At 32.2% G+C, this 26,198-nt stretch overlaps 1 protein-coding gene across 1 annotated transcript in view; it reads right to left on the bottom strand.

The window, feature by feature from the left end:
• The window catches only part of CDH2_1 (Chromodomain-helicase DNA-binding protein), a 55,327-nt gene extending 31,313 nt beyond the window's left edge, over positions 1-24,014 (bottom strand). The window contains exons 1-2 of the mRNA XM_051208238.1: positions 23,874-24,014; positions 3,675-5,599 (exon numbers count right to left, since the gene is read on the bottom strand). Of these exons, the coding sequence (XP_051066984.1) occupies positions 3,675-5,553 (1,879 nt within the window). The 5' untranslated portion in view covers positions 5,554-5,599; positions 23,874-24,014. The remainder of the gene's footprint in view (positions 1-3,674; positions 5,600-23,873) is intronic.
• Between the last annotated feature and the right edge of the window lie 2,184 nt (positions 24,015-26,198).

Genomic DNA, 26,198 nt, shown 5'->3' with positions numbered 1-26,198 from the left:
TCCAAATTCTATGTGTAGTGGCCTACAATAAGATATATAGTTGATATTCATATATATATATATATATATATATATATATATATATATATATATATATATATATATACCTATCTACTTGAAGTAAATCCAAATATCATATTTTAGTCAAGATAATAATAGTTATCCCGATTCTATATCAAACTAAAACATGGAATTTTAATTTAAGCAATTAATAGTAAACTATTGAAATTCAAATGACGATTGTAAATAGAAGACGAATAATATTGATTTTGATGTCTTTTCTTTTTATCTAAATCAGTGTAGTGTTTGTTTGTTTTTTGTACTTGCTGAAAATCATTGTAAAATGATTCTTACTTCTGAAGTGTATAAAGTTTCAGTCAGCCAGTCAGTCAGTAACAACGTAGAACTTCGTATGTACGTACATCAGTTCGAGTTGCCATAACATATTAGCACAGAGATGCAGTTGCCGATTCAAATCCCGTAGTGACAGATGTAAGGTGTGATCGATAAACGAACTCACCAATGATAAAGTGAAACGCCGACCACCACATTAACTTTCTTTGACATTGTATGACTATGTCTTGTTTATTCGCCAATCACAATTTTATGTTCATTATAAAACATTATTTGCCTTGTTGACTCATTTTTCCTATCCTCTAGCTACTATTCGGTATGTTATTTCTGTATACTAACGGTGTTAATTTATGTTTTAGAAACAGATAAAGTTTATCAAGCCAAATAGCTTACTTGTTCTGACTTTGGCTAGACCAAGACTCTGTGTTCGACGGTCTAGAGAATAGCTTAGAGTTACACCTGTAGGAAATTGCTTCCTACAGTAGAGGAAGTAAAAGTATAATCAGTAATCGAAAAGATTAGGGTTTGAAGAGGTTATTCAATGAGTATAATCTAGTGAAATAAATTTGGAAAGAGAAAAACAAAGGACATGAAGAATTCAGAAGATTAGAATTTGGGAGAACACAAAGAGTGGATGCACCTGCGCCACTGAAAACGATTTTGAGCCATGTCATTAAAGGTCTCTAACCATCGGTTACTATCGCCTGGCGGATCCCAACCAGGTAGTCTACATCTACCAACATGGCTCAGTTCACTTATTAGTGACTTCATGGATTTGTGCCATGTTTTAGTCTGGGCGCCCCTAGCTTTCTTTCAACCTACTCCTACACCATAAATTTTAGTTAGAAATAATGTACTTGAAGTGACTGATATATGTAACTATCCTAAAAGGTTCATACTATACAATACTAACAATATTTTTTTAGTTGTGATCAATGACACTGTCTTTGACTTAGATAGCGGAGGACCAGTCGATGTTTATCTAATCACGAAAATAGGCACTAAATATAACCTTTGGTAATAAAGACTAGCGTTATTTGTTGGCTTAAACATAAACGAGTAAATAAGTTCACAATTTTTCTGTGTAGACAGTTAACATCGTATCAAAATTAGAAACATCATACAATGCAAATACTTTGTCTTTGAGTTTATTTTAAAGAAAATATAGGTGAAGAGAGATGAGATTCAATGAGAATTGGTTGTTAGCTTTGAACGTAGTAAACGTTGTTTACATACTAAATCAATTAACATTGAGTATCACTGTTTGAATTTAACAAAATAAAAAGATTTGGTGTAATGATATCCGATTTATCAGGTTGAGAGTTAGTTTGCTCACCAATAAATCATTTGCCGTTAGAATCTAAATATTATTATTGTGAACTGAGACAAAGTACAAGGCTATTGACCTCATATGAGATCTGACTGAAGATCCGAACAATGTGAATGTTCAATAGTTGACTTGGGATTTACGGATTTATAAACTTCTTTTATTCTAGAAAAATAGAACAGATATCATTGGATTATACTGGAGAGCAAACGTTTCACTATTTTTTAATGAGTTACACTTACTTTACTTTCGCCTGTTACTCCTAATGGAGAATAGGCCGCTGAACAGCATTCTCCAACCCACTCTGTCCTCCACCTTCTTTTCTAGTTCCATCCAATTCTTGTTCACTTTTCTCATGTCTATCTTCATTTCCCGGTGTAATGTGTTCTTTGTTCTTCCCCTTCTCCACCTTTGACCTTGAGGATTCCATGTGAGGGCTTGTCTTGTGACGCACTTAGGTGCTTTCCTTAATATGTGTTCTATCCACTTCCAGCACTTCTTCCTGATTTCTTCCTCCGCTGGGATCTGGTTTGTTCTCTCCCACAATAGGTTGTTGCTGATCGTGTCCGGCCAATGGATCCGAAGTATTTTGCGTAAACAGCTATTGATAAACACCTGTGTATATTGAGACCTACTGCTGCTGAGGCTGCTGCTACACTATTCGTCTTCTCCTGCATTTGTTGTTGCGTTTGGGATGCAAGGGCCAGATCATCTGCGAAGTCTAGATCGTCCAACTGCATCCTAGAAGTCCACTGTATCCCGTGTTTCCCTTCGGATGTTGACGTCTTCATGATCCAGTCGATCACCAGGAGGAAGAGAAAGGGTGAGAGTAAGCAACCTTGCCTGACACCGGTCTTCTTTTCGAACGACTTTGTCAACCGTCCTCCATGCACGATTTCGCAGTGTAATCCATCATATGAACTCTGTATGATATTGACTATCTTCTGAGGCACTCCGCAGTGTCGAAGGAGTTTCCATAGTGTTGTCCTGTCCACGCTATCAAATGCTTTTTTGTAATCAATGAAGTTGATGTAGAGTGATGAATTGCATTCAATTGTAATGAGTTACACAGGTCATAGATGTTCACTAAACTCTAGAGTACCTGTCTTGCATTTCGTTATAGATAAGCATCTATATAGTTAACTGATGTACTTTTTATAAGAGGTGAAGATTCTAGACCTGATCCTATACATGAGATTGTGGATGAGCATTTTCAAGTCCAAAAAATGAGTTTAATTACCAGTTAACTGGATAATTGTAATTAGGAATGTAAACAGTGAAATGTTATCACACTAGAGAAGGAAGCTTGAAAAACGTGAGAAATTACCACATCATCTACAGTCTCTGTTCTGATTGAATTTAGTGTCATCAGTAATTTATGCGTTAGACTATTGAACATAGTCTACAGAAAACTTAATACCTAGATTTTGTTCCAGTTAATGGTCGTCAACATGTTGCACCTAATGTGTTGAGAGAACTAGTACCCTGACGGATTTTAGCCCAAATTATCTCATTTCAGTCTGAGGCGTTACCAATGAGATATTTCAGCCGTAACTGGCCTCCTAAATGACAAACAGTTATTTTGATTAAACAGTGAGTATTTGAAAACCTCACCCTGGTTCGAATCTACCATATAGTCTCATTCCCTTTAAGATGTGTGTACACTCTGAGGTCGGATGCCAACTAGCAATACATGGTTTTCTGATGATTACCTTCAGCCATCCAGTATCAAAACAAACTCCATACATTGTTGAGTGAATTAGACTAGGAACCATATTATATCTTAATCTATAGAATTCAACCAGCAACAAATGACTAGACAAACAATACAATGGTCACTATTTAGTGACCAGTTAATTATAACTTGTTTACAATATACTTATCTAAATCAATCAAACCTTATAATCACTTAATGAGGTTCCCAATTTATCAACTCCATTTTGTAGTTAAGTAATGAATAGAATATTATAACTTAATAATACCATTTATCTACCTGTTTCACCATAACTTGTCATTTCTGATGTACCAAGAAATTTCACAGTTATAATTGGTGCTTCATCATTCTCATCAATTACAGGAATGATAACTACAGCAGTACTAGTAAGTTCATATGGTTGAGGTGCAGAATCGACAGCTTTCACTTGAAATATAAATTGTTTTTTATAATTTTGATTTGTATTAATATCTATATTATTATTATTATTATTATTATTATTATTATTATTATTATTATTTAATGGTGTTGTTTGTGTTGGTTTATTAAACAATAATGAATTTAATATAATTTGATTATCTATTGTACTTGTTTCCATAGTTTCATAATCTAACCAACGTTTTAATATAATTAAACCATTTGATTGTACATTAAAATAATTCATAGCTAATGTACCAGGAATCATTGTATAATGTATACGATTATTTATGGATGATACATCTTGATCTGTTGCTGTTAAATTTATGATAATTGTACCAGGTAATGTTTTTTCACTAATAAATTGATTTAATGGATAATATATTGATTGATTAAATATTGGTGAATGATCATTAATATCAATAATATTGATTTTAATTAATGCTGTACCAGTTCGTTTAGGTAAACCAGAATCTATAGCTAATAAATAAAATTCATAATTTTGTTTTAATTCATAATCTAAATTTATAGTTGGAATTAATTCTAATGGTCTATTAGGTATATCTTCTATCATAAATGGAATATCATCATCATTATGATTATTGGATTGATTAATATCATAATTATGTTTATAATCTAATGATTTCTTTATTGATTGAAGATGATATGTTAATTGACTGTTAATTCCTTCATCAGGATCATAAGCACGTGGTAAATTGATTCGTGATTGTTGATATCTTTGTTTTATACTTGACGAATGATCATCTATTCCATGCATTATTTGTATATTATTTGGTGTCTCTGATATTTGTACAATGATATTTGGTATATCATTATGATTATTATTACCATTAGTAGTAGTAGTAGTATAATTATAATGATTATTATTATTATTATTATAATTGATTCCATTATTAATTGATAACCATATTGGCTTATTATCATTTATATCGATAATCAATAAATTGATAGGTATTTTTTTAATATTGACTTCATTTAATTCTATTATTTGTATTGTTGATAAAATATTCAATGTTTTAATACATTTTTTATTTAAATTAATTGATATCCTATTCATAGGATTATTATTATTATTATTTTGTAAAAATATTGATGGACGATTATTCAATGGAAATTGTGAACTGCTACTATGACTACTACTACTACTACCAATCATAATGTTATTGTTGATACCATTGCCGTTTACACTACCACCGCTACATATAGATTCACGGTCAATACGTTTTTGAATTGTTAATTTACCATTTATTGGATCTAAATGTAATGCATTTGTTAAAGGATCATGTATATCGAGTAATTGAAAATTAAATTGAAACTTATCATTATTTAAGAAATTTTTATTATTGACATCTATTTTTATATTATTCATTGTAAGAAACTGTTGTAAACTAACTGAAATATATTGATGTAAATATTTAGATACACCAATAATCTCTGTACCATTTGGAGATTCTTCAATTAGATGGAATAAATTTAATTGATCTTGTTCTGTAGATGACGAAGACGACGACGACAAAGAAGAAGAAGAAGAAGAAGAAGAAATAGTTGATGGTGGAAAGTGAAGTGAATGAGAAGAATCATATCCAGATGTAAGATACATTGTGGTATTCGTTTGATGCACAGCCGAAGCGGAAAAATTAACAACATTATAAATATGAATAAAATTATAGAAAAATAGATTGAATAATAAGTAGGATGATTTTTTACAAATAAATGACATTGTTTCCTTTATTAGCTGATTAAAGCAACCGTAATATAGGTGATTTCTGAAGAAAAAAAATAATAGAAATACATAAGTTATTAAAATTCATTAGTTTTGAAAAATGGATAAACTTAAATTCGACTTTCTTTATGTTAAATGATAGAAATTTGATTTGGTAAGGTAAACAATGACGAGACTATAATTTATGGACGAACCAATCAGATATATGATAACGAGTTACGAATTTGGGCGCGGAATTCATTCATACATTTGGCGAAATAGAGTTTTGGCATTATAACTGATGTCAGTTCGTGATGAAAACCCTAAATCTAATTCCTAAACCTAATCATCAACTGTAAATGCGAATTCTAACTGTTTTATAACCCTCATTTAGTCCTAATTAGAAGTTGTTCACTCTCAAGGTCACTTCAGCGTCGCTAAAAGGTCGTCCATAAATTATAGTCTCACCTAAACAATTTTAAGTGGACATTGACGATAGATTGTAAAAGACCCTAGCAAACCTAATAGTTGTAAATTTCTTCAAAGTGATTAAAAATGAAGTGGTTTATTTATTTATTTGAACAAATGAATATTGGTACAAAGAGTCACCGAATACATATGCGCCACATAAATCATTCGATTTGTGTGAGGACTGGGATACTGCACGGGTGTACAAACCAAAGCGGGTGATTTTCTTAGGGGGTCACGTCCCGATCCTTCGACATAAACGTCTGATGCATAAGACAGTGGAGCGATGCAGTTTCATGGTAGCCAGTGACCAACATATGGTTCATACGCCATTTGTTCCTTCAGGATCCTGAATCTCATGTACACTATTGGTTTTGAATCAGGGTTTTCCAACTACCCCGAGTGGACTCTCCGTTTCCACCAACCCGGTTAAAGTGCCGAACACTTGCTGTTCGTTCTCTCAATTTCATAAACAACAGTAATGCCGTGAGAATGCAGTGAGTAGATCTTCCCTGTAAATGGTTATATGCAGGTGGCCATGTGAGAGAATTTGGAGAGAGAGTTGACTCTCCCCACTCTCGGTCGTACCAGGGCATATAGGAGGAGTGAAGTGGTTACTTTGGAAAATTTATGATAATCGAGGTAATAGTACAGTGTGAGGGGGGATGAGTCAGCCGGGTTGCTAGGATCCACTTTTGAATGTTTTGTGCAAAAATCAAAAATGAATGACTTTTTTCTTGCACTATATAGAACGAGAACCAAAAAAATATCTTTCTATAGCGTTAAGAATATTTGTAATTTTAACGAATGATTAATTGTTGTCATCAATATAGTAAAAGTGAAAGTTTTACACCTATCAAATATTCAATTCTTTCTACATATAAGTTGTATTACAATATTCAACTTAAAAGATGGATATTCTATAGCTATACAGATCTTTATCAAAATCATTACAAATTAAGTTTGAATCATTGTCAACATTAGTGAACTCGTTCAGATATCCAAAGTATAAATATAATGTCAATAATAAGAAATACTCTATCATTCTGAAGTAAAGAAATACTAATTGTATTACTACATGTTTTTTAAAAAGTAAAACCTTATTTTCAGATTTTCTCCTGAGAAAATTATGTTATTGTTTAGAGATTTATCTCCATCTGGAGCCACTCTGAGGTTATTGCCAATCCCATGTCAGGATAAAGCAGGAGGGTTGGGCATGAGGTTAGTGACCTCATCCCATAGAAAACTAACTTGCTAAAAAAAAATACACTGACCAAACATGTAGAGATTTAAAAATTTATTCACTGGGTAACAAATTAAATGATAAAGTCAATATTTAACCACATGATAATAATTATAATGCTGAAACACACAGCAAAGCAACTCATCCTTGTAAGGAAAAAGAAGAAGAACAAAAGATTAATCTTTTAATTTTAAGATTATGAAACAGGTGTTTAATAAGTTCTGTCTGCCATTAACCAAATGGTCATTTCACTAAATACAAACAAATGAATTATTTTAATTAATATGAATAGTTTATCATGGATATTTCGATATCATAGTTAGATAAAAGTAAGCGGTGAAATCTCGGAGGTTCATTCAATCTTATCTAGAGTTTTTCATCTGGACATACGTGCATTGCAGTGGTGATATGAAAGGATGTAGTTTGTTCTGTCGCTATTTATTATATAACGAAATGCCTTTTCTGGATTTCACTGAAAGTCATATATCAAATAGTTGATTCAAATAAGAAGCATGGAAGGTATCACTCACAAGGATTATAAAGTTAGTGTCAAGTATTCAAGTATCAAATCATTAAATGTTCTTTTCCTCAAAAGATTCTTCGAATCGAGAAAATATTTTTTACATCGTTAGATTTATTCATACAGTACTAGGACATGGAAATATTAGTTTTTCTTCTTAGGAATTTTGGCCAGCCAACAATAGCCACCAGCTTAAACCTATACAACTAAATCCTAAAAGGTATGAATAGAAAGGCACAAAAATGTTTTCTACTTGTTAGCCTTTTCTACATGGCAAATGTTTCATTATTAAATTGGGCAATATGATTAGAAACGACTATTGAAAAAATATAGTACCATGAAGCAATATTCATTTACATTTACTTCAGTAGTATGCAAGGTGTACTATAACTAACTGATTGATAAATGACAGTGATTCAGAGAAAAAAGGCCTAATCTAATTTGGGATGAAAAGTTTTCATGGGAAAAACATTTTGATCATGCTGAATCTACTTCCAATTCAATAAGTATTGATATTATTACCAAGATCCAAACTTATTATCAACATATTTGAACAAGAAATCCGTACACTAAAAGAAACTCTATAGTTCAGTTGTAAAAACAAAATGCATTCATTAATTATAATATCAGTTTAGGGGTTGTGCATGCGCACTGCTGAGGAGACCCACAGTAGGACGAAGCGGCCGTCCAGTGCTTCCAGGTTTTCAGTGGTGGTCTAACATCAATCGGTTCATGATCTCAATAAAAAAATTACAATATTGACGAGATAGGCTAATCAAGCATATACCAAAATACAAGCGCACACCATTGGTCAAGGTTCGACTACATTTTCTGAAATAAAGAGAACATTAAATTGTCTGAAATGTAGCTGTATTCCCTAAGGGGGAAAGATATATATTTATGGATGAGTATGTATGTATGTTCACAATTTGGTTCCAATTAATAAAGTCTTCTCATTTAAACAAATGGTTTGGGCTGGCATTTAGGAAGCTTATTTATCAGCGGCTGACACAGACCACATGGAATAATGAATGTATTATGATGAAATCAATGAACTTCGACTAGTTTAAGATATAGTTCAATTATCTGAATGCTTAACTTAAACCTTATAAATATACTTTTTCTAAAAGTGCATTGTGAGATAAAGACATTTATAACAGAGTAATTTACTTATTGAAGCAATTTATACTTGCGACAATTCAGAATATCAACTAACTGTTAAATCCTATTGACATTTGTTCGCTTATATCAAAAGATGTGAACAACTGGTGATATGAATCTGATTAGGAAAACATTCAAACTATTGAGTAGAGTAAAAATAAATCCCTTAATTCACTCACACATCAAATAAGACATGATTTACCAATCAATAAAAATGAAATAACAGATACCTACTACCTTAGAGATCAAATGAAAGTTAAAATAACATACAAACAGGAGCAACACAAGTAAGTAAACAATCAATCTAGTCCCACGTAGACAGAACAGGCTATTGTGAGACTGGGAGAATTCTAATAGTTCACATCTTTTTGAGGTATTTATTATAGATGTTGTCTGAAAAGACAATGAAAACTTAAAGATCAAAACTTCTAGCTCAAAAAAAACATAACACTACTCATAAATGAACAGATTTAGTAAATTCGGTTCATGATTCATTTAAGATTTGGAAATGAGATACTTATTGCTCATTAACTATATATCAGATGGGACGGGTTATTTAATATTATGGAGTTCTGTGGTTTTTATGCCAAGTGGTAAATATGTTGATAACTGTAAGCTTCATTTGAATTACGATATATCACATGGATAGACAATGCTGGTGAGTGGCCTATATTCCTCCACGAGCGGTAACAGGCCTAAAAAGGTGAGTAAGTAAGTAAGTGAGTACTTGGGTTCTCCGTTCTTCATTTTCTGGTCAATTTGTAACTAATTGAGAATTCATTGAACAGACCCCATAATTTCTTTTTATATACACAACTTTTAATGTTATTTAATAGTTGAATTCATCAGTCAATTGAAACTAGATCACCATGGAAAACCTAGAAGCACTGGACGGCCGTTCTATCCTAGTATGGGATTCCTCAGCAATGCGCATCCACGATCTTGCCTCGCGAGATCCCAATCCAGGACCTACCAGTCTCTCGCGCGAACGCTTAACCTCTAGACCACTGAGTCCGCATCCAACGATGTTAATGTCTAACTTCAACTAATTCACCAAATTGAGCGACACTTCCACCATTATCTTCAATGAGTTACTATCTCACAACAGACCTGATTGAACTCCAATGATCACGACTTTTCACTAGAACTCCAGAAGATACCTCCTAAAACCAGTCACTGATAATAATATCATTACCAATTTTTAATTTACAATCCTCCCCTGTAATGTATAGTCTTGAATACAAGAAACAAAAATCTAGAATTTCTCAATTAAAAATGTTATTAAAGAAGAATAGCTCTTTTTTAAACAATTCAATCAACAGATTTTCAATTTACATCAAGGTTTTATCTTAATCTGATAACTACTACTAACTAATGTTGTATTAAGAAACAATATTAGCATCAAACTAATATTTAATTGGCTTTAACCCTTAAAATAGAATAATAATGTTCTGGTGTGTACCATTTGTATAGGATAGATTGTAGTGAAGGAGAACACAAGTGAGGACAACCGAATTATAGTTAACACAACATTACAGAGTTACTTGGTAAAATAGAAAAACCATACTATAATACCTAATTTGAAAAATGTTCAATAATTGTCTCGGACTTCATTGTTCTTGCATTTCTTTACTAATTGCTTTCTATTCCCGCTCTTCCTTTCTTGATCTTCCCAATCTTCTGCTGCCAGACATTACATTTCTGACCTGTGTTATATACTACTTATGTCAATATAAGTAGTACTCACAACATAGAGAGAAGTAGTAGGTATTAGATATTAAATGTAGAATTCTTATAAACTCCGTAAGAGGTAAATGAAGAACAGAAGAGATAAGAAAATACAAAGCAATTAAAATAAAACCAGGAATAGAAAACAATGAAAGTTTAAAAGGATAACTTAAAGGGATACGTACAAACATTGTTTTTTTATATTTTACAAATCCAATGTGTAATTTTGCACAAAATTACCTTAAACAAGGCCATATTCATTACATTTCGACCAATCAGATGAATTCAAAGTAAATATTCCCCAAATTAGAACAAAAAATGCAAAGTTGCAATTTTCTAATTTCTCAGATGTAAAGTAAAACTGAGTAATTGTAGAAACTGATTAATTTCAGTCCTAACAATTAATAGGAAGATCCAAACAAACAATGTCAAGTGAATTTAAACTTCACCACATCGCACAAGCTAGTGGTTATCAGTAACTAAGTGAATAACGTGGTGGTGTTTGAAGTGAACAGTACTAAGTTCGAGTTCCGGAGTAGACATTAACTCTGGGATGCAGGTACATCCAGCCGACAAATCCCAAATACGACAAAACGAGCATCCTTCATCCCACTGCTAGCCACTACCCATCTTTACTTTCAATGCTTGTAAATAAAGGCAATGTCGAAGCAATCCGTACAAAATGCACATATACCAATAAGAGACTGATCAATCGCAGTTCCAAACATCAATGTGAAGATTCAGGCAAACAATACCAAATGAATAGTAGATTTATTTTTAAAATAACTATTTGGAAAAATATGTACACTATCATTAGTTTGTTACCTCCTTAAGTTTAGCAATTACCATAAGCTATTCATGTTGTGAATAAAACCGGTTACTTATCACGTGACTTATTAGTCAATCGAAATACGATTTATTCAATCTTAGTATTGTGCTAAACCAATGACGTTCAATCGGTATGAACAGTTTAGCGCCTTTATTGGTTCTTTGTTCTCCTAGCCCACCCAATTGAGTCCAGAACACCAATAACAGCTCCCACCATGAGAATCATTTATTTCAAACATACATGGTTTATATACCAGCTAAACAGACCACATCGTATCATGAAATACGAAATAACATTTATACAAGATCAAACCAAAATGAAGCTGTGAACATAGGAGACTGTAATCAATAAACTGGGTATAAATTAAGAACAGTAAGTTGTACCATAATAGTCTGTCTGTCAAAATGAAGCTTATAATAAGAGGTATATAGATATACATAATCCATATTACTGGATCGTTATACAATAAGAAGATAAATAGAATATTAGTTCGTTAACAGTTCTCAGGAGTTACCCATAGTTTAATCTTCAGCAATTCACTTAGCTTCTTACCGAACCTATTAGACCACATACATAAAAGATTAATCTTAAATCTTTAAACTAGTAATTCAGGATTATTTAAATTGTGAAATAATCGAAATTAAATTAACATTCTTCTCACACCTTTTTCATTTATCATTCCCAAACAATCCACATTGATAATTGAACCTATTTATTAATGAACATTGAAATTAAAGGATGACAGATTCTAACACTTTATTTTTGTTCCCATGCATTTTAATTGTTTTTTTATTATAAAATATGTTTGTTTAAATTAGTTACATTATAAAATATTTTGTTGCTAACTCAATGATGCACTTTCTTTGTATGTCGATAAGATTATTTAATCAGACAAATTAAAAAAAGATGTATCTAAGATATCAGTCAGTCAGTCAGCTACAACATAGGACCAGGCACATATGTGCATCGGTCTAAGTTGCCATTACACATTAGCACAGCAAGACGAACACCAGATTCATAGAAGCAATTAACTCAATAGTGTAATATATAAAGGAAAGATTTCACGCAAGGATATATTAAAGAAAGAAGGAATTAGTTCGTAGAAAGAAAGATATGAAGCGATTTTAATCTGACAGTTTAAGAGAAGACATAGAGTGTATACACCTACGTCATTGTGATTGATTCTGAGCCATGTCACCAAGAGTCTCCAACCATTGGTTACAATAGTCACGCAGACCTCAACCAAGTAGTGTGCATCTACCAACATGGCTCAGACCAGAAGTTAGTGACATCAAGCACTGATGCTACGTTTTGGTTTGGTCACCCCTAACTTCCTTCCAACCATGCCCAACATTAGTCTAAGATATGGAATTGAATGTTGGTATACTTCAAGGATAATATATAACAAAACAGATTGGATAAATAATAAACGATTTTTATGAGTCAGCGTTATTTTAATGAGATGGAGTTGTGTGTATACGATAACTTTTATCCTAATTCTCTTGGTTTATGCTTTTCTGGTCAGGTTTCGTATGGAAGATATTTCAATGTTATGTATAATGAAAATCTTTGAATTCAGTTTCATATGAATATCGATATTATAAATAAATTAATATATTTGTAAGATCCCAATGAGTAAAATAAGTTCTCTGAAGAAGTGGTTTACACTGAGTCACGAAACAAAAAAATTCTAATTTTTCTACTCACTGGGATACTGCAAATATATTAACTAATTTATTATAATTTACCCAATGCTCAATTTATTCGAAATTATCAAGTCAAACCTTGGTTATGATACCTAGAATATCAATATTATCAGTATAGGGGATGCGGAGATTATTACGTTTTTGATTGAGATCCTGAACCGATTGATTTTAGATCACAATAAGACGAAACGGCCATCCAGTCTTTCCAGGTTTTCAATGGTGGTCTAAGGTCAATCGGTTCAGGATCTCAATAAAAAAATATCGATATTGTATACACTTATTTATCAATGATTTGAACCTAATTTTAAAACTATGAAATGAAACAGAGAAGACAGAATTTCAAATTTCATAGTTTACATTATGGAGTGATCTAAATCAGATAACCATTATGTACCAAGGAGCATTGAATAGATATTTAGCTCTAGTATAGACTTTTGAGTATTGTACATTCATCTCTTTGAAAATGCTTTAGCTTTAGACCTCTAAGTTTACATTCAATGGTTTATATTTGCAACTTGAAGCACAATACATTCGTGATATAAACTATGACATTCAACGGTCTCCACGCGCTTCCCCCAGGCAAACTTGTAAACTTCATAATGTTTAATTATGCTGTACTTGTCAATAATTATTTAACTTACAACCGTCGTAACAACGAGAACACGTTAACAGAATCAGGCTGTCTCACGATTGTTTTTAATTATCGTTTTAGTTGACTTAATAAATAGATGTTGTTTAATGTATTTCGATGGTTAATCTTCTTAAACAAATTATTTTAGAGTTTAAATGCGAAAACCAATTAGTAAATGTTTATCGAATGCATACGCTCCATATAAATCATCCGATTTGTGTGAGGACTGGGATACTGCATGGGTGTCCAAACCGAAGCAGGTAGTTTTCTTAGGGGGTCACTTCCCGAGCATTCGACATAAAGGTATGATCCATAAGACAGTGGAGCAATGTCAGGAGATGCAGTTTCATGGTAGTCGGTGACCAACGCCATTTGTTCCTTCAGGATCCTGAATCCCATGTACACTATTGGTTTTGAATCAGGGTTTTCCAACTACCCTAGGTGGATCTTCCGTGTGCACTGACCCGGTTAAAGCGCCGAACATTCGCTTTTTGTCCTCTCAGCTTTGTAAACAACATCCCCGCCACGAGTAGGACTTCCTTGCTAGTTTCTGTATACGCGTGACCATGTGAGAGCATTTGAAGAGGGAGAGCGGACTCTCCTTACCAACGGTCGTACCAGGGCATTTGGAGCAGTAATCTATGTAAATGTCATTTACCATCATTCTGAACGCAAATGTTTGAATCTATCGCAGTTGGTTCATTTTTCAAACAATAAATATGCAATAACTGAATCTCGCGAGGGGCGAGATCGTGGATGCGCACTGCTGAGGAGCCCCATACTGGAACGAGACAGCCGTCCAGTGCTTCCTAGGTTTTCCGTGTTGGTCTAGCTTCAACTGACTCATGATTTCAACTATTGAAAATATTTACGTTAATAATTTCATGAATAGAATAATAATTTAGAATAAAGAATGAAAATAAATGGATTTATAAAGTGATGTAGACATTTAACCTTCAGACATAGGAGGATATAAACACTTTTTCATGATTAGAGTGAATCGTTTATTTCTCACCTTTTTTTTATCACACTTCAGTTATTATTGATCGTTTTAGCAAATGATCATTATACTGATTACTAATGTATTATGATCCCATATTTTTTTCTAAAATATACCTTCACATGTACACATGTACATACATGAATAAAACCCCATGGTGATCAAAGTTAGCTAGTTAGTTATCCATCATGAAAATCTTTCTACAAAAATCATTTTACTAAAAATAGTAACAAAATGTAACCTTTACCCGGTTGACAAGTACAACAAAAAAAAAACAGTTGTGTCATCGGCATTCATACTAAACTTCGAAAGCTTCTTAATAACCTCTAATGGTAGTCTAGCAATGAAGCAATCAAAATAACAATATTGATGACGACAAGAAGATTTGTAAACATAAAAAGAAACTTTTAACATGAAATTAATTCATCTCTCCCTTAAATAATAAATAGTTTTGACATCAAAACATTGATCAAGGATGAATAGTGTGTCCACTATACACTATGGCTAGAAGTAGTATTTTCATTAAATAAGTTTTATATTGGATTTATTTATTTATTTCAGTGTTTATTTCCAGTTTGGCAATGAACATAGGTTATGCCTCATCATTTGAATTATTTTTTGGTTAGCATTTCTCTACGGGATGGGAACGCTAACCCCATGCCCAACCCTCTATCTTTATCCGGACTTGGAACTGGCAGTAGCCCCCCTCAAGTCGGAGGAAAGCACCCAACTACGTCACAAGGCAAGCCCTCGCACGGAATGCTTAAGACCAAAGGAGGAGAGGAAGAACAAAGAACACATTGCGCCGAGAAACGGAGACATACATGGGAAGAATGAGTAACAATTAGATAGAACTAGAAAGGAAGGACAGAGTGGGTTATAGAATGTTGGTCGGCGGCCTATGCTCCATTGGGAGTAATAGGCGTAAGTAATGTTTCGGCCTAAAACTATGTGTGTACAGAATAAGCAATAAACATAATTGTTCCAAATGTTGTTCATTACAAACCCGGATGTTTCAAAAATCTGTAAAAAGTTTTTACAGTAGATAATATTGAGTATAAATGTATAGTTTCTGATTGAATTAATTAGTGTTCCATGTTGAGAATGAAGAATTTTTAATTGTTTGATCAGTTGCATCATTTTCGATCATCATGGGTTCAGTAATGAAATAATGTAGATATGCTGACCCATGACGTAATCGGTTCTGATCAATATTAACACGTTTATGAGGTATATATGTTTTATATAAACGTTTAAATTCAAATTATGAAACCATAATGCTCAAATTAAATGTTGAGTTGTAAAAACTGTCCCAAGTAATGAGTTATAAAAAAATTTAGATTAACGCTGGTATGTAAAACAACAATCAAATTAAATAACAATAACGGGGAGAGGGTCACACAACTAGGGATTACTATTTATAGTAGCTTAGATATTAGTAAATACCCAAATAAACTTGTTTTGTTATGAAATAGACTAGGCATAAATGAAGGAAACATTCAAATATACTAACTGAAAAGCAATCGAATATTACCATAAGTGTTAATCTGATATTTATAATAAGCTCATAGTTTTACTACTATTCGAATTTCTAAGATATGAGCATTAATAAAGCTAGTATGTTGTCAGACTTATGATTCAGACCCACTCCCATTTCATGTACCAGACCACTCTTGAGTCAGATGCACCAAACCGCTCGACTACTCCAAAATGGGGCAACCGACTCATCTGTCTAACTATCACACTATTTATCAATAACATATCATCATCACCACCATACTAACCACACTCATCACAGCATGTAAACAAACTATGTCAAACGAAATTCACCAGAACAACATTGGATAAACCATATCAAACCCCGAATAAGTATATACTCTACTGTATACAACTGTAGCATCAAGTATGTATATCTGTCATCAGCATCCCCATTCTATACACAAGCATATGTATATACGTGATGCACTCAACTGAAGGTCTTCACCATGACAATTAACATAGTGAGCACGAGCACACTGAGTTATTGCTACTAAGCTGTCATTTATTGTATGAGTTCTTAAAATATTTCATTGACTAATCGATGCTATTTCTATTATTTATCTCAGCTAACAGTTCATAGTTATATTCAACTACATAGGTACATAATCAATTAATGAAATCTCATCTTTATGAAAATGATACATCTTTTAATTTATTGGCGGTAATTGGCGGGAAACTTCACTAAACCTAGGTACCGTGCCAGCTAGCATTTGTCAGCAAGACATAACTGCTGTTTTTATGGAGATGAAATCTCATCATCCAGTCTCATAGTCTGAGGTGTTGCCATAGAGGTATTTGAGCAGAGACTAAACTCTTGTAAATTTGAGATATTTACAACCGATTGGTTATCGAATGGTGTTGATTTTCATGTTAATCTAACATTTTTGTGAACTTGTCTATTGCATGTGCCTCTTTGTATCCTAATGTTGGTGTTTTGAGCTATTGTTCAACTTTAGTAAAATCTCATGACTAAGCATAAATATCCAGGTTATCCATTCAGAACACACAAATTCCATTACAGATTGATTGATTACAATCGTTAATATCACCGATGCTATTTCTATTATTTATCTCCGTTAACAACTCATAGTTTTATTTAACTACATAGGTACATAATTAATCAATTATGAAAATGAAACATCTTTTATTAAAGAGGAAAAATGTATTTGTAATATCTCAGTGAATGAATTTGAAGTAAATCCAACGTTTCGCCTGGCAATCTGGTCCAAGCTTTCGCTGAGATTTTACAAATACATTCTTCCTTTTTAATGTCGCACATTAACTCGGCGCCCAAATATTTATTATTCCGAAACATCTTTTAGTTTGTTGGCGGTAATTGATAGAAAACTTCACTAAACGTAGGTACCGTTTCAGCTAACACTTATTGGCAAGACACACAGACTGATCGATTACAATCGTGAATATCACCGAAGGTAGTAGATAAACCTCCACAAATGATGTGTACTATTGTGTGAAATTTTTAAAAAATATAATACTATTTTTGCACACATACACACACATATATATCTGTATTTCACAAGGGGTTTGTAATTTACCATTTTAGCTATTATGACATATACTTTAATAGGCATTTTCACTTATCAAAAACTAAACATTCAATCTTTTACATAATGAAGTACTTCAAAATCTATCCTAATCAATATTTAATTCTGTCATCCACGTTATTTCAAGTTTTCCATGAATAAAACGAACAAACAAAGAAATTCTGTCATTAGTCTCTAAGCTCAATGGTAATCTAAAACAAAGTACTGAACAGCCGTTTCGTCCTATTGTGGAACTCCAGTGCTTCTAGGTTTTTCATGGTGTTCTAGCTTCAACTGACTCATGATATCCACAAAGACCCCTTCAGCAAAAAAAAATGTTCATTCAAGATTCCCTAGTTCGATTTACAAAATAATTATTCACCTAAAGAATTTCAAATGAAATAAAACTATGTATCATATATGTAAGTAGCCTGGATGTGTATACAACATTCTAGTTTACAATTCACTAATAACCGTTGTACTAAATAATAGAGATTTTTTTCAATCTAATTATTTATACAGCACAATGGAAAAATTGATTGATTTCATTGTTTAATGTACGGATATATATATATATATATTCCAATTGTTCACAACACTCTTGGAATATTTCGTGTATCCATATTATCAGAAGTTGGTTGAATGCAACTATAAATTTACATATGTTAATTTTTATTGTATATGGGTGGTGATTATTCAAGTGTACAACGCATATATATAAAGTAATGCACAAACAGATTGGTGTCTATACGTATGCATATAATAATATGATGTAACTAAAACTTATAAATGATATCGAATATCTTATTCAATATCCTGAAAACTTTGGTACCATTATTGGTTTGACTATTATTATTATTATCAATATTATTATTATTATTAGTAGTAGTAGTAGTGGTAGTAGTATCGGTATCGATATTAGTATTAGTATTAGTATCAATGTCATTGATAATCATCAATGTTACTGTCATTTAATACACGTAAAAAAAGGTATATAAACTAATGAATATTCCATTTCGTTTTATTAATATAAGTAAAAATTTCAAATGTTCTGCTTCAATAGTGTAGTAATGTTATTACCAGAAGGAAGGAACAAAGGAAGGAGGAAGGGAGGGAATGAATGAACGAACGGACGAACGAACGAACGAACGAAAAAAGGAAGGGTAGAAGAGAGATAGGTCTAACGGTAATTGTTTGGAAAAAAGTGTATTTTTTTCTTTAAAAAAAAAAATCTAATAGTTTCAATGCGTACTAGTTAAGTATCAAATTTTATGTCTGAATTATTCAATAATTAAATCTTGTACAATCTTGATTCACTTCATTATTAATGATTAATAGATATATGATATAATCAATTTCTGTATGTTTTAAGTTTTTTTTAATGTATGATAATGTATATAAAAATATAAATGTGTTTCTCTTGTTGTTGGTGAATTGAATCTAACTCTACATTAGTTACACAATATTAGATTTTGACTTGGATACATCAAGTACATCAACACTTGATGACATGCTCAGTTTGTCTGATTAGATTTAAATAGAGTAATCCATCATAACTGAATCTCATTCATTAGTTGGAATGTAAAATCATGAACATAGATCTTCATTTCATTGTTAAATATTATCTATCTCATGTTCACTATTAAGTTAAGATTAAAAATATATAACCATTAAATTTAATTCTAGTGTTGTGTGTGCTACTGATGTAGACAGATATAAGTAGTATGTATGATCAATTGAAAGTGAAATACCTAACGGCACAAGGTTAAGAAGATCGAAGAGAAGAGAACGAGAACATAGAGTGATTAGTATGGAAATGTAGGAACAATGATGTCTGAGATAATTGATTGAAATTTTGTAAATGTAGTATTTACTGTATGGTTCTTAGATTTCACTAAGAGATTGTAATCTTTTATTCAACTTCATTTGATCATCCCCACTTGTGTTGTCATTCACTACACGAGTTTATTAGTAACGTACATGCTACTGTGTTTTACTCTCTAACGATTCACGAGTGAATACTATAGTCAGGTAATTTCAATTTGTATCTAATCATTTATTGATTCACTATCGATTATTCAAATTTTCATTAAAAAACAGAATAAATTGATCTTAATAATATGAATATTGTTGTACTGAAAACTATCTCTGATACTTAAAAAGAACCAAAAAAAGTAACTGTCTCTCTTTTTTTAAACACAATGATGTACTCATTTAGATAAGGTCATCCAAAACTTGTTCAGTTTTCCATAGGTTCCCTATCATACTCAGCCATTTCAATCATTTTCCCCCTTGAACCGATTGGATACTTTATAATTAAAGTGTAAGTTTCAGTAAACATTACATTTCAACAGTATGGAGTTATTCTCAGCTATCTGCTATGTATATGTCTAATATATCAAATCGAAAAAACCTTAGTAAACTTTAGGGCTTGACACGTAATCATTATTTGTATTATATTTTAATACACAGTACTTACCCACTACATGAAAACAAAAGAATTAAAATTACAAAGGACAATACACTTAGCCAAGATTGAAATGTTTTCGATAATATTAGCTTGTAGTAAACGAGAACTCAGGCTGGAAAAGACCAATTTATTTTATTGCATACTACATTACAGAATGCTTTTGTAAAACATTTTCCATCAGTTGTCCCTAACAAACTTCATATCACTCCTTCATTCCTATTGTGACTACAATTACTTTCTGCTTACATTCCTATTCTCTTCAATTCGATCCCCTTAATTTTCTTCTGAAAGGCATTTCACTTCCGACTGCTGCTACATACTACTTATATATGTCAACATAAGTAGTATACATTGTTAGCATATTATTTTTTTACCAATATTACCTACATAATTATGGCTCAAATTTATAATTCAATTTTTTGAACAGTTCTAATCATTGGAATATAGATTTTATTTAAATCCGGTTATCAGGATGATATTAACACCTCAACTATGTTAAGGTGTTAGTATGCAAGGCCTGGTACTATGTTAAATCTACATAGGTTATTCTAGTTTTCAGACAGAGCAGTTTATTTATTCTTCTCAAGCCAAATTTTACCCTGTCAGTTATTTGCTTATTAATACCTCGATTGTTTTTTTATATGATCGTATGTATGCTAATTTCTTAGCTCACTCATCAAATGTCTGTAACTTATTTTTGTTCGACAATAAATATCGATTCAAATTTGGTTAAATCAAGTGGGTTCAACTCGCCTTCTCGATTGAGCTTTCTGATTTACGATTGTAAGAAATATGTGCTTATTCAAAAATCCATCCTCGTACTTGACTTATTTAATTCCGTTATGCACTAACGTGATTTAACTCGAGGATTATATACGAGGATAAGCAAGCTATTTTCATAGTATGAAGTTTTAGATTTTAGTTTGATATGATGTCATAAGTGTGGAGCTATGACAAGTTCTGAACTATTAATTGGTTGGAAATAGTTGATGAGATACCATGTACTGACCTAGATTCCGTGTTATGTGAAACTCATCATCAAGATGTACTTGTAATTTTAAGGGAAATAATATTTCCTAGTGGATTCGAACCTGGATCAGTCGGGCTCACAATCAAAGATGTTAGCAGTGAGGTATCCAATTGTCGACCAACCTTCTGTTCAGCTGAAATATTTATATTGACTGATAGTTGAAAGATAGTCAGTTTCATTCATGTTTGAAACCACTACGAAGTATCATTACCTTGATGAGGATGAATGTTAACTAACTAAGGTTTTCTCTCAACTACCTCCAGCCATTTAACACTTCAGTATTTTGCACATGAAGTCAAGTCAGTAATACTAATAACCAAACTGAAACCTAATCCGTGGGATATGATCAGTAGTAAGGACTAGACAGATGAGATATTGGTCACCGCTTAATGACGAATCATTTGTGAATTTAAAATTAAAACGAAATACCTGTCTAGCATTTCTTTTTCTATGACTAAAATTTGTTTGGACTAGAAATTATCTTCAAAACATCTTATCGAATAATAATCACTAATCGTTGAATTTATTTACAAAACCATTCAACAACAACAACAAGAACAACAAATGAATTCCTGTTGTGTATTACGATAAGCTTTAAAACAAAAATAATCAATCGATCACAGTTGATGAGATCAATAAGTCATTTCTTAATCACTATGATAAAATGAAAGAAATCAATAATAAACTCTCTACCTAGATTTTATAAATTATCATCAAAGATAAAAATAAAATGTGCAGTTGTTGTTGTCATCGTTTGAAGTCATTCAACATTTTGAACCAATGATCACTTATATACACCCAGTACTTTGCTATTATATCATAGTATATCATTGGAAAGGGGGTGACACTTTTTATAATTATTCTATATAGAATTATTATACATATTTTTGTTGTGTATTCAATATTTTGGTTTAGGGTGCTTTTATATTTCCCCTTTATATTTCTCTACTTTTGTTTAAATTGTTAACTGTTGATAAGTTGAACTGTCTCGAAATTACCATCAGTTAGTTATTTGTCTATTCCTCTGTTTTGTATCACTTATGACTGAATAATGACTGAACAATATAATCTCATATATATAATAAGGTGTTATCGTGTAATTAATGTTTATAATCCTATGGATTTTGAGTCATAGTAATAAAACATTTATCGGTTTCTTATGTATATCTTCAAATTGGCTATTGAGGATAGAAGGAGTTCAGTTTTAAAGCGTTAGGAATTAAGAATTAGCAGTCATAATTCACAGTCGTTTTGTTAATGGTCAAAAGAGTAACTCATTGATCAGACAGCTCCCAAATACCCTGGTACAATCGAGAGTTAGGTGAGTCAGCATTCTTCCTCCAAATGTTCTCACATGGCTACGTGCATACAACCACTTCCACAAAAGTCCTACTCACTGCATTTTCGAACCACGGGTGTTGTTTACGAAACTGAGAGTGTAGTGTCGGTCATTATGTTAAGCCCATATACCTTATTCTAAGCTTTCAGACAGCCCATTCTATTCATTTTACTTGAGTCACATTTTGACCTCGTTAATTATTCGCTTATCAATCTTGACTGTTTTTATATGAGCGCGTAGGTGTGTGTACACTTCTTATCTCATGACTCTCACATGTCTGTAACTTATTTTTGTGTGCCCATGAATATTGGTTAGCGCTTGACTGCTCGTCGTTTCGCTTCTCTCTATTCTATTCGCAGCATATACAAAGTATATATATTCAAAAGTCCATTCTCGTTATTTGACTTATTTAATTCCGCTATAGACGGACACGATTTGAGTCGATGATTATATACGAGGATAGGCGATAACAAACATTCATACGATCTAATGGGAGTCAGATCCACGGGCTACTAAAGTGGAGAACCCGTCAACAAACACCGTTCGATCTAAAACACGACAAAATAACGGGCCCCAGGAAAAGAGGACGAAAAGCGAATGTAAGACGCTTTAACGGGGTTGGTGGACACGGAAGGTCCACCTAGGAGAGATGGAAAACCTTCATTTTAAACCAATGATGCACATGGGCTCCGGGGTCCTGACATTGCTCCACTGCCTTGTGGATTAGGCCTTTAGGTCGAAGGCTCGGGGTAAGGCCCCCTAACAAAACCACCTGCTTCGGTTTGGGCACCCTCACACAAATCGAATGATTTATGTGGCTCATATCTATTTGGTACCTCCTTGTACCAATGTTTATATGTTTAAATAAATAAATAATTGATCAGACAGATACAAAATGAGTTAACAATTAATAGACTCTTTAATCCAATGATTCAATTAAGTGAGCATTATTAACAATTAAAGTTCATGACATCTATTTTCAAGGAGGATCTGATTAAATTAGTTCACATTTCCAATTTTTTGTCGATTGTATTATAAAATGCAATCTTTACTTAAACTTTAGATCATGGCTTCATAAAAATAACGAGTAACTTCATTATAATTACATATGAAAACACTTTTAAACTTACCATATTATTAAAGTACACATTAAAGAGTGTTTATTAATGATAGTTATAATACTTTTTTTTTAAATTAATAGATTAAATCAACTTCATATCATAATTTTGTAGCCATAGTTACTAATGATTATTGCATTGAATAGGATTGGAAACAAAATACAGTTTGGTTAGTTTTTTTTTCTAATTTTATTAATTATTATTAGTATCCATGTGAGTAACAAATGTGAGTAATTAATTTAAAATTACATAATAAATAAACCAGCATAAAGTTATTTCTGCTCTATGATAATAATGTTAATACTTAGGAATAATATCAGATAGAATTCGAAGAATATTTATTTATCTGGCATAGATTTATATAGATACATGAATGGAATACATTCACCAAACGAAATATAGATTGGATACAACTGATTTTTGTTTTTAAATAAATGGCTTGTATGAGACTAGTATAGGCAATGATGTGTATATTACATCGAACATACTATACTACGTATTCACACACACACACACACACGTATATATGCATATAGTTATACAAAGACATTGATTTACTGGACAGATTGTGTGGCCAATCCGAAATCGAATATATATATATATATATATATATATATATATATATATATATATATATATATATATATATATATAATCAGTCAGCTCTGTTACTACACCATAATTACTCACTCATCATTTTCTTGTCTAAAATATCTATTTACTAAATCATAATTAGAATTCATTACCATTTTTGTTACAATCTCATATCGATAAAAATTCACTAACCTAGAAACATAAACGAGTACACAATAATCGATTATTTGATTGTGTGCTTCATGTAAATTGTTACTGGACTAATATATTTATTAAAAGGTTAAATATTGAAAATTATGACATTTGAATTAGGCAACTTTTTGAAGATCATTTAAATAAACTTCAAACCATTTTATTTGTTCGTGGACTAACAACTAAACAACATGGAAACCACAAGCTAAATACATTATTTGTATATCTTCTTAAAGTTGTCCTTTACACACTCAAGGATTCTTATAATTTTGATCTCTTATTACAATTACTCTCTATTTCGATCCTTGTTTTCTTCAATTCAATCTTCTTCTGACAGGCATTACACTTCTGATTGTTGCTACATATTACTTATATCCATCAGTATAAGTAGCATACACCACAACATAAATTATTTGATCAACAAGATCCATATACCCAATCACATAGAGTAAATGTATCAAATTTATTTTACATCGATGTTTGTTATGAATGTATAATCACAAAAACATTTATACAATTTCAGTCATAACATTCTATAACACCTCAGAATAAAGACAGAATATGGTTTATGTGAGTGAAATGGTTTATAGACAATAATTAGAATATAATTTATGTGCCGCTCAATTTCGTGGATTAGTTGAAGGTAGACATTAAGATGGTTGGATGCCGGCTCACTGCTGCAGTTGTTAAGCGCTCTCGCGCAAGACCGATAGGTTCTGGGTTCGGATCTCATGAGGCGGGATCGTGGATGCGCACTGTTGAGGAATCCCACAATAGGACGAAACGGCCATCCAGTGCTTCCAGGTTTTTCATGGTGGTCTACCTCCAACTGACTCATGATCTCAACCATTGAAATTAATATGATTTATTGTTGAGAATGATAAACATGAAAAGGATTATCAATTGATTGACATGAAGGATTTGTTGAGATTGTTGAATTTTACCGGAGAAAAAACGAGTGGATAGCAATTCCATTGTAGTATAAGACTTTAGAAATGCGCATCAGTAACCTCGCTGGAGACTGAACATACATTTTCGATTGAGATCATGAACCGACTATTGTTAGACTATCATTAGAAACCTGGGAGCACTGGACGGCCGTTTTGTCCTATTGTAGGACGTCTCAGCAGTGCGCATCCACGATCCCGCTCGCGGGATTCGAACCCGGGGCATTCACTCTCGCGCGCGAATAATTAACTTACTGGACCACTGAGCCACCATCCAATGGTGTCGATTTCTAACTTCAACAGAACATATAGCCTTCTGTCTCGTGGCGACAGCTCAGCTTCCAAACTTCAAAAGCGTTAAACAATAATTGAAATATCTAACTTCAATGACAAAATTGATACATACATTAAAAAGAACCAGAAATCATAATCTGATATAACATTTTCAATATTGACAAGTAGTGCAAAATGACTTTACTGAATAATGATTTTCTTTAGATGTTGATTGATGAATCAAAAGAAGATATCCTTATTTATATCCAATATCAATTCATATTCTGAAAACTCTATTGTATAATTCATTATTCTATGACTTGACGATCAA

Source organism: Schistosoma haematobium, chromosome 4 (genome assembly GCF_000699445.3).
Source record: "Schistosoma haematobium chromosome 4, whole genome shotgun sequence".
NCBI classification, from domain to species: Eukaryota; Metazoa; Platyhelminthes; class Trematoda; order Strigeidida; family Schistosomatidae; genus Schistosoma; species Schistosoma haematobium.
This window is presented reverse-complemented; position numbering and strand designations above follow the sequence as displayed.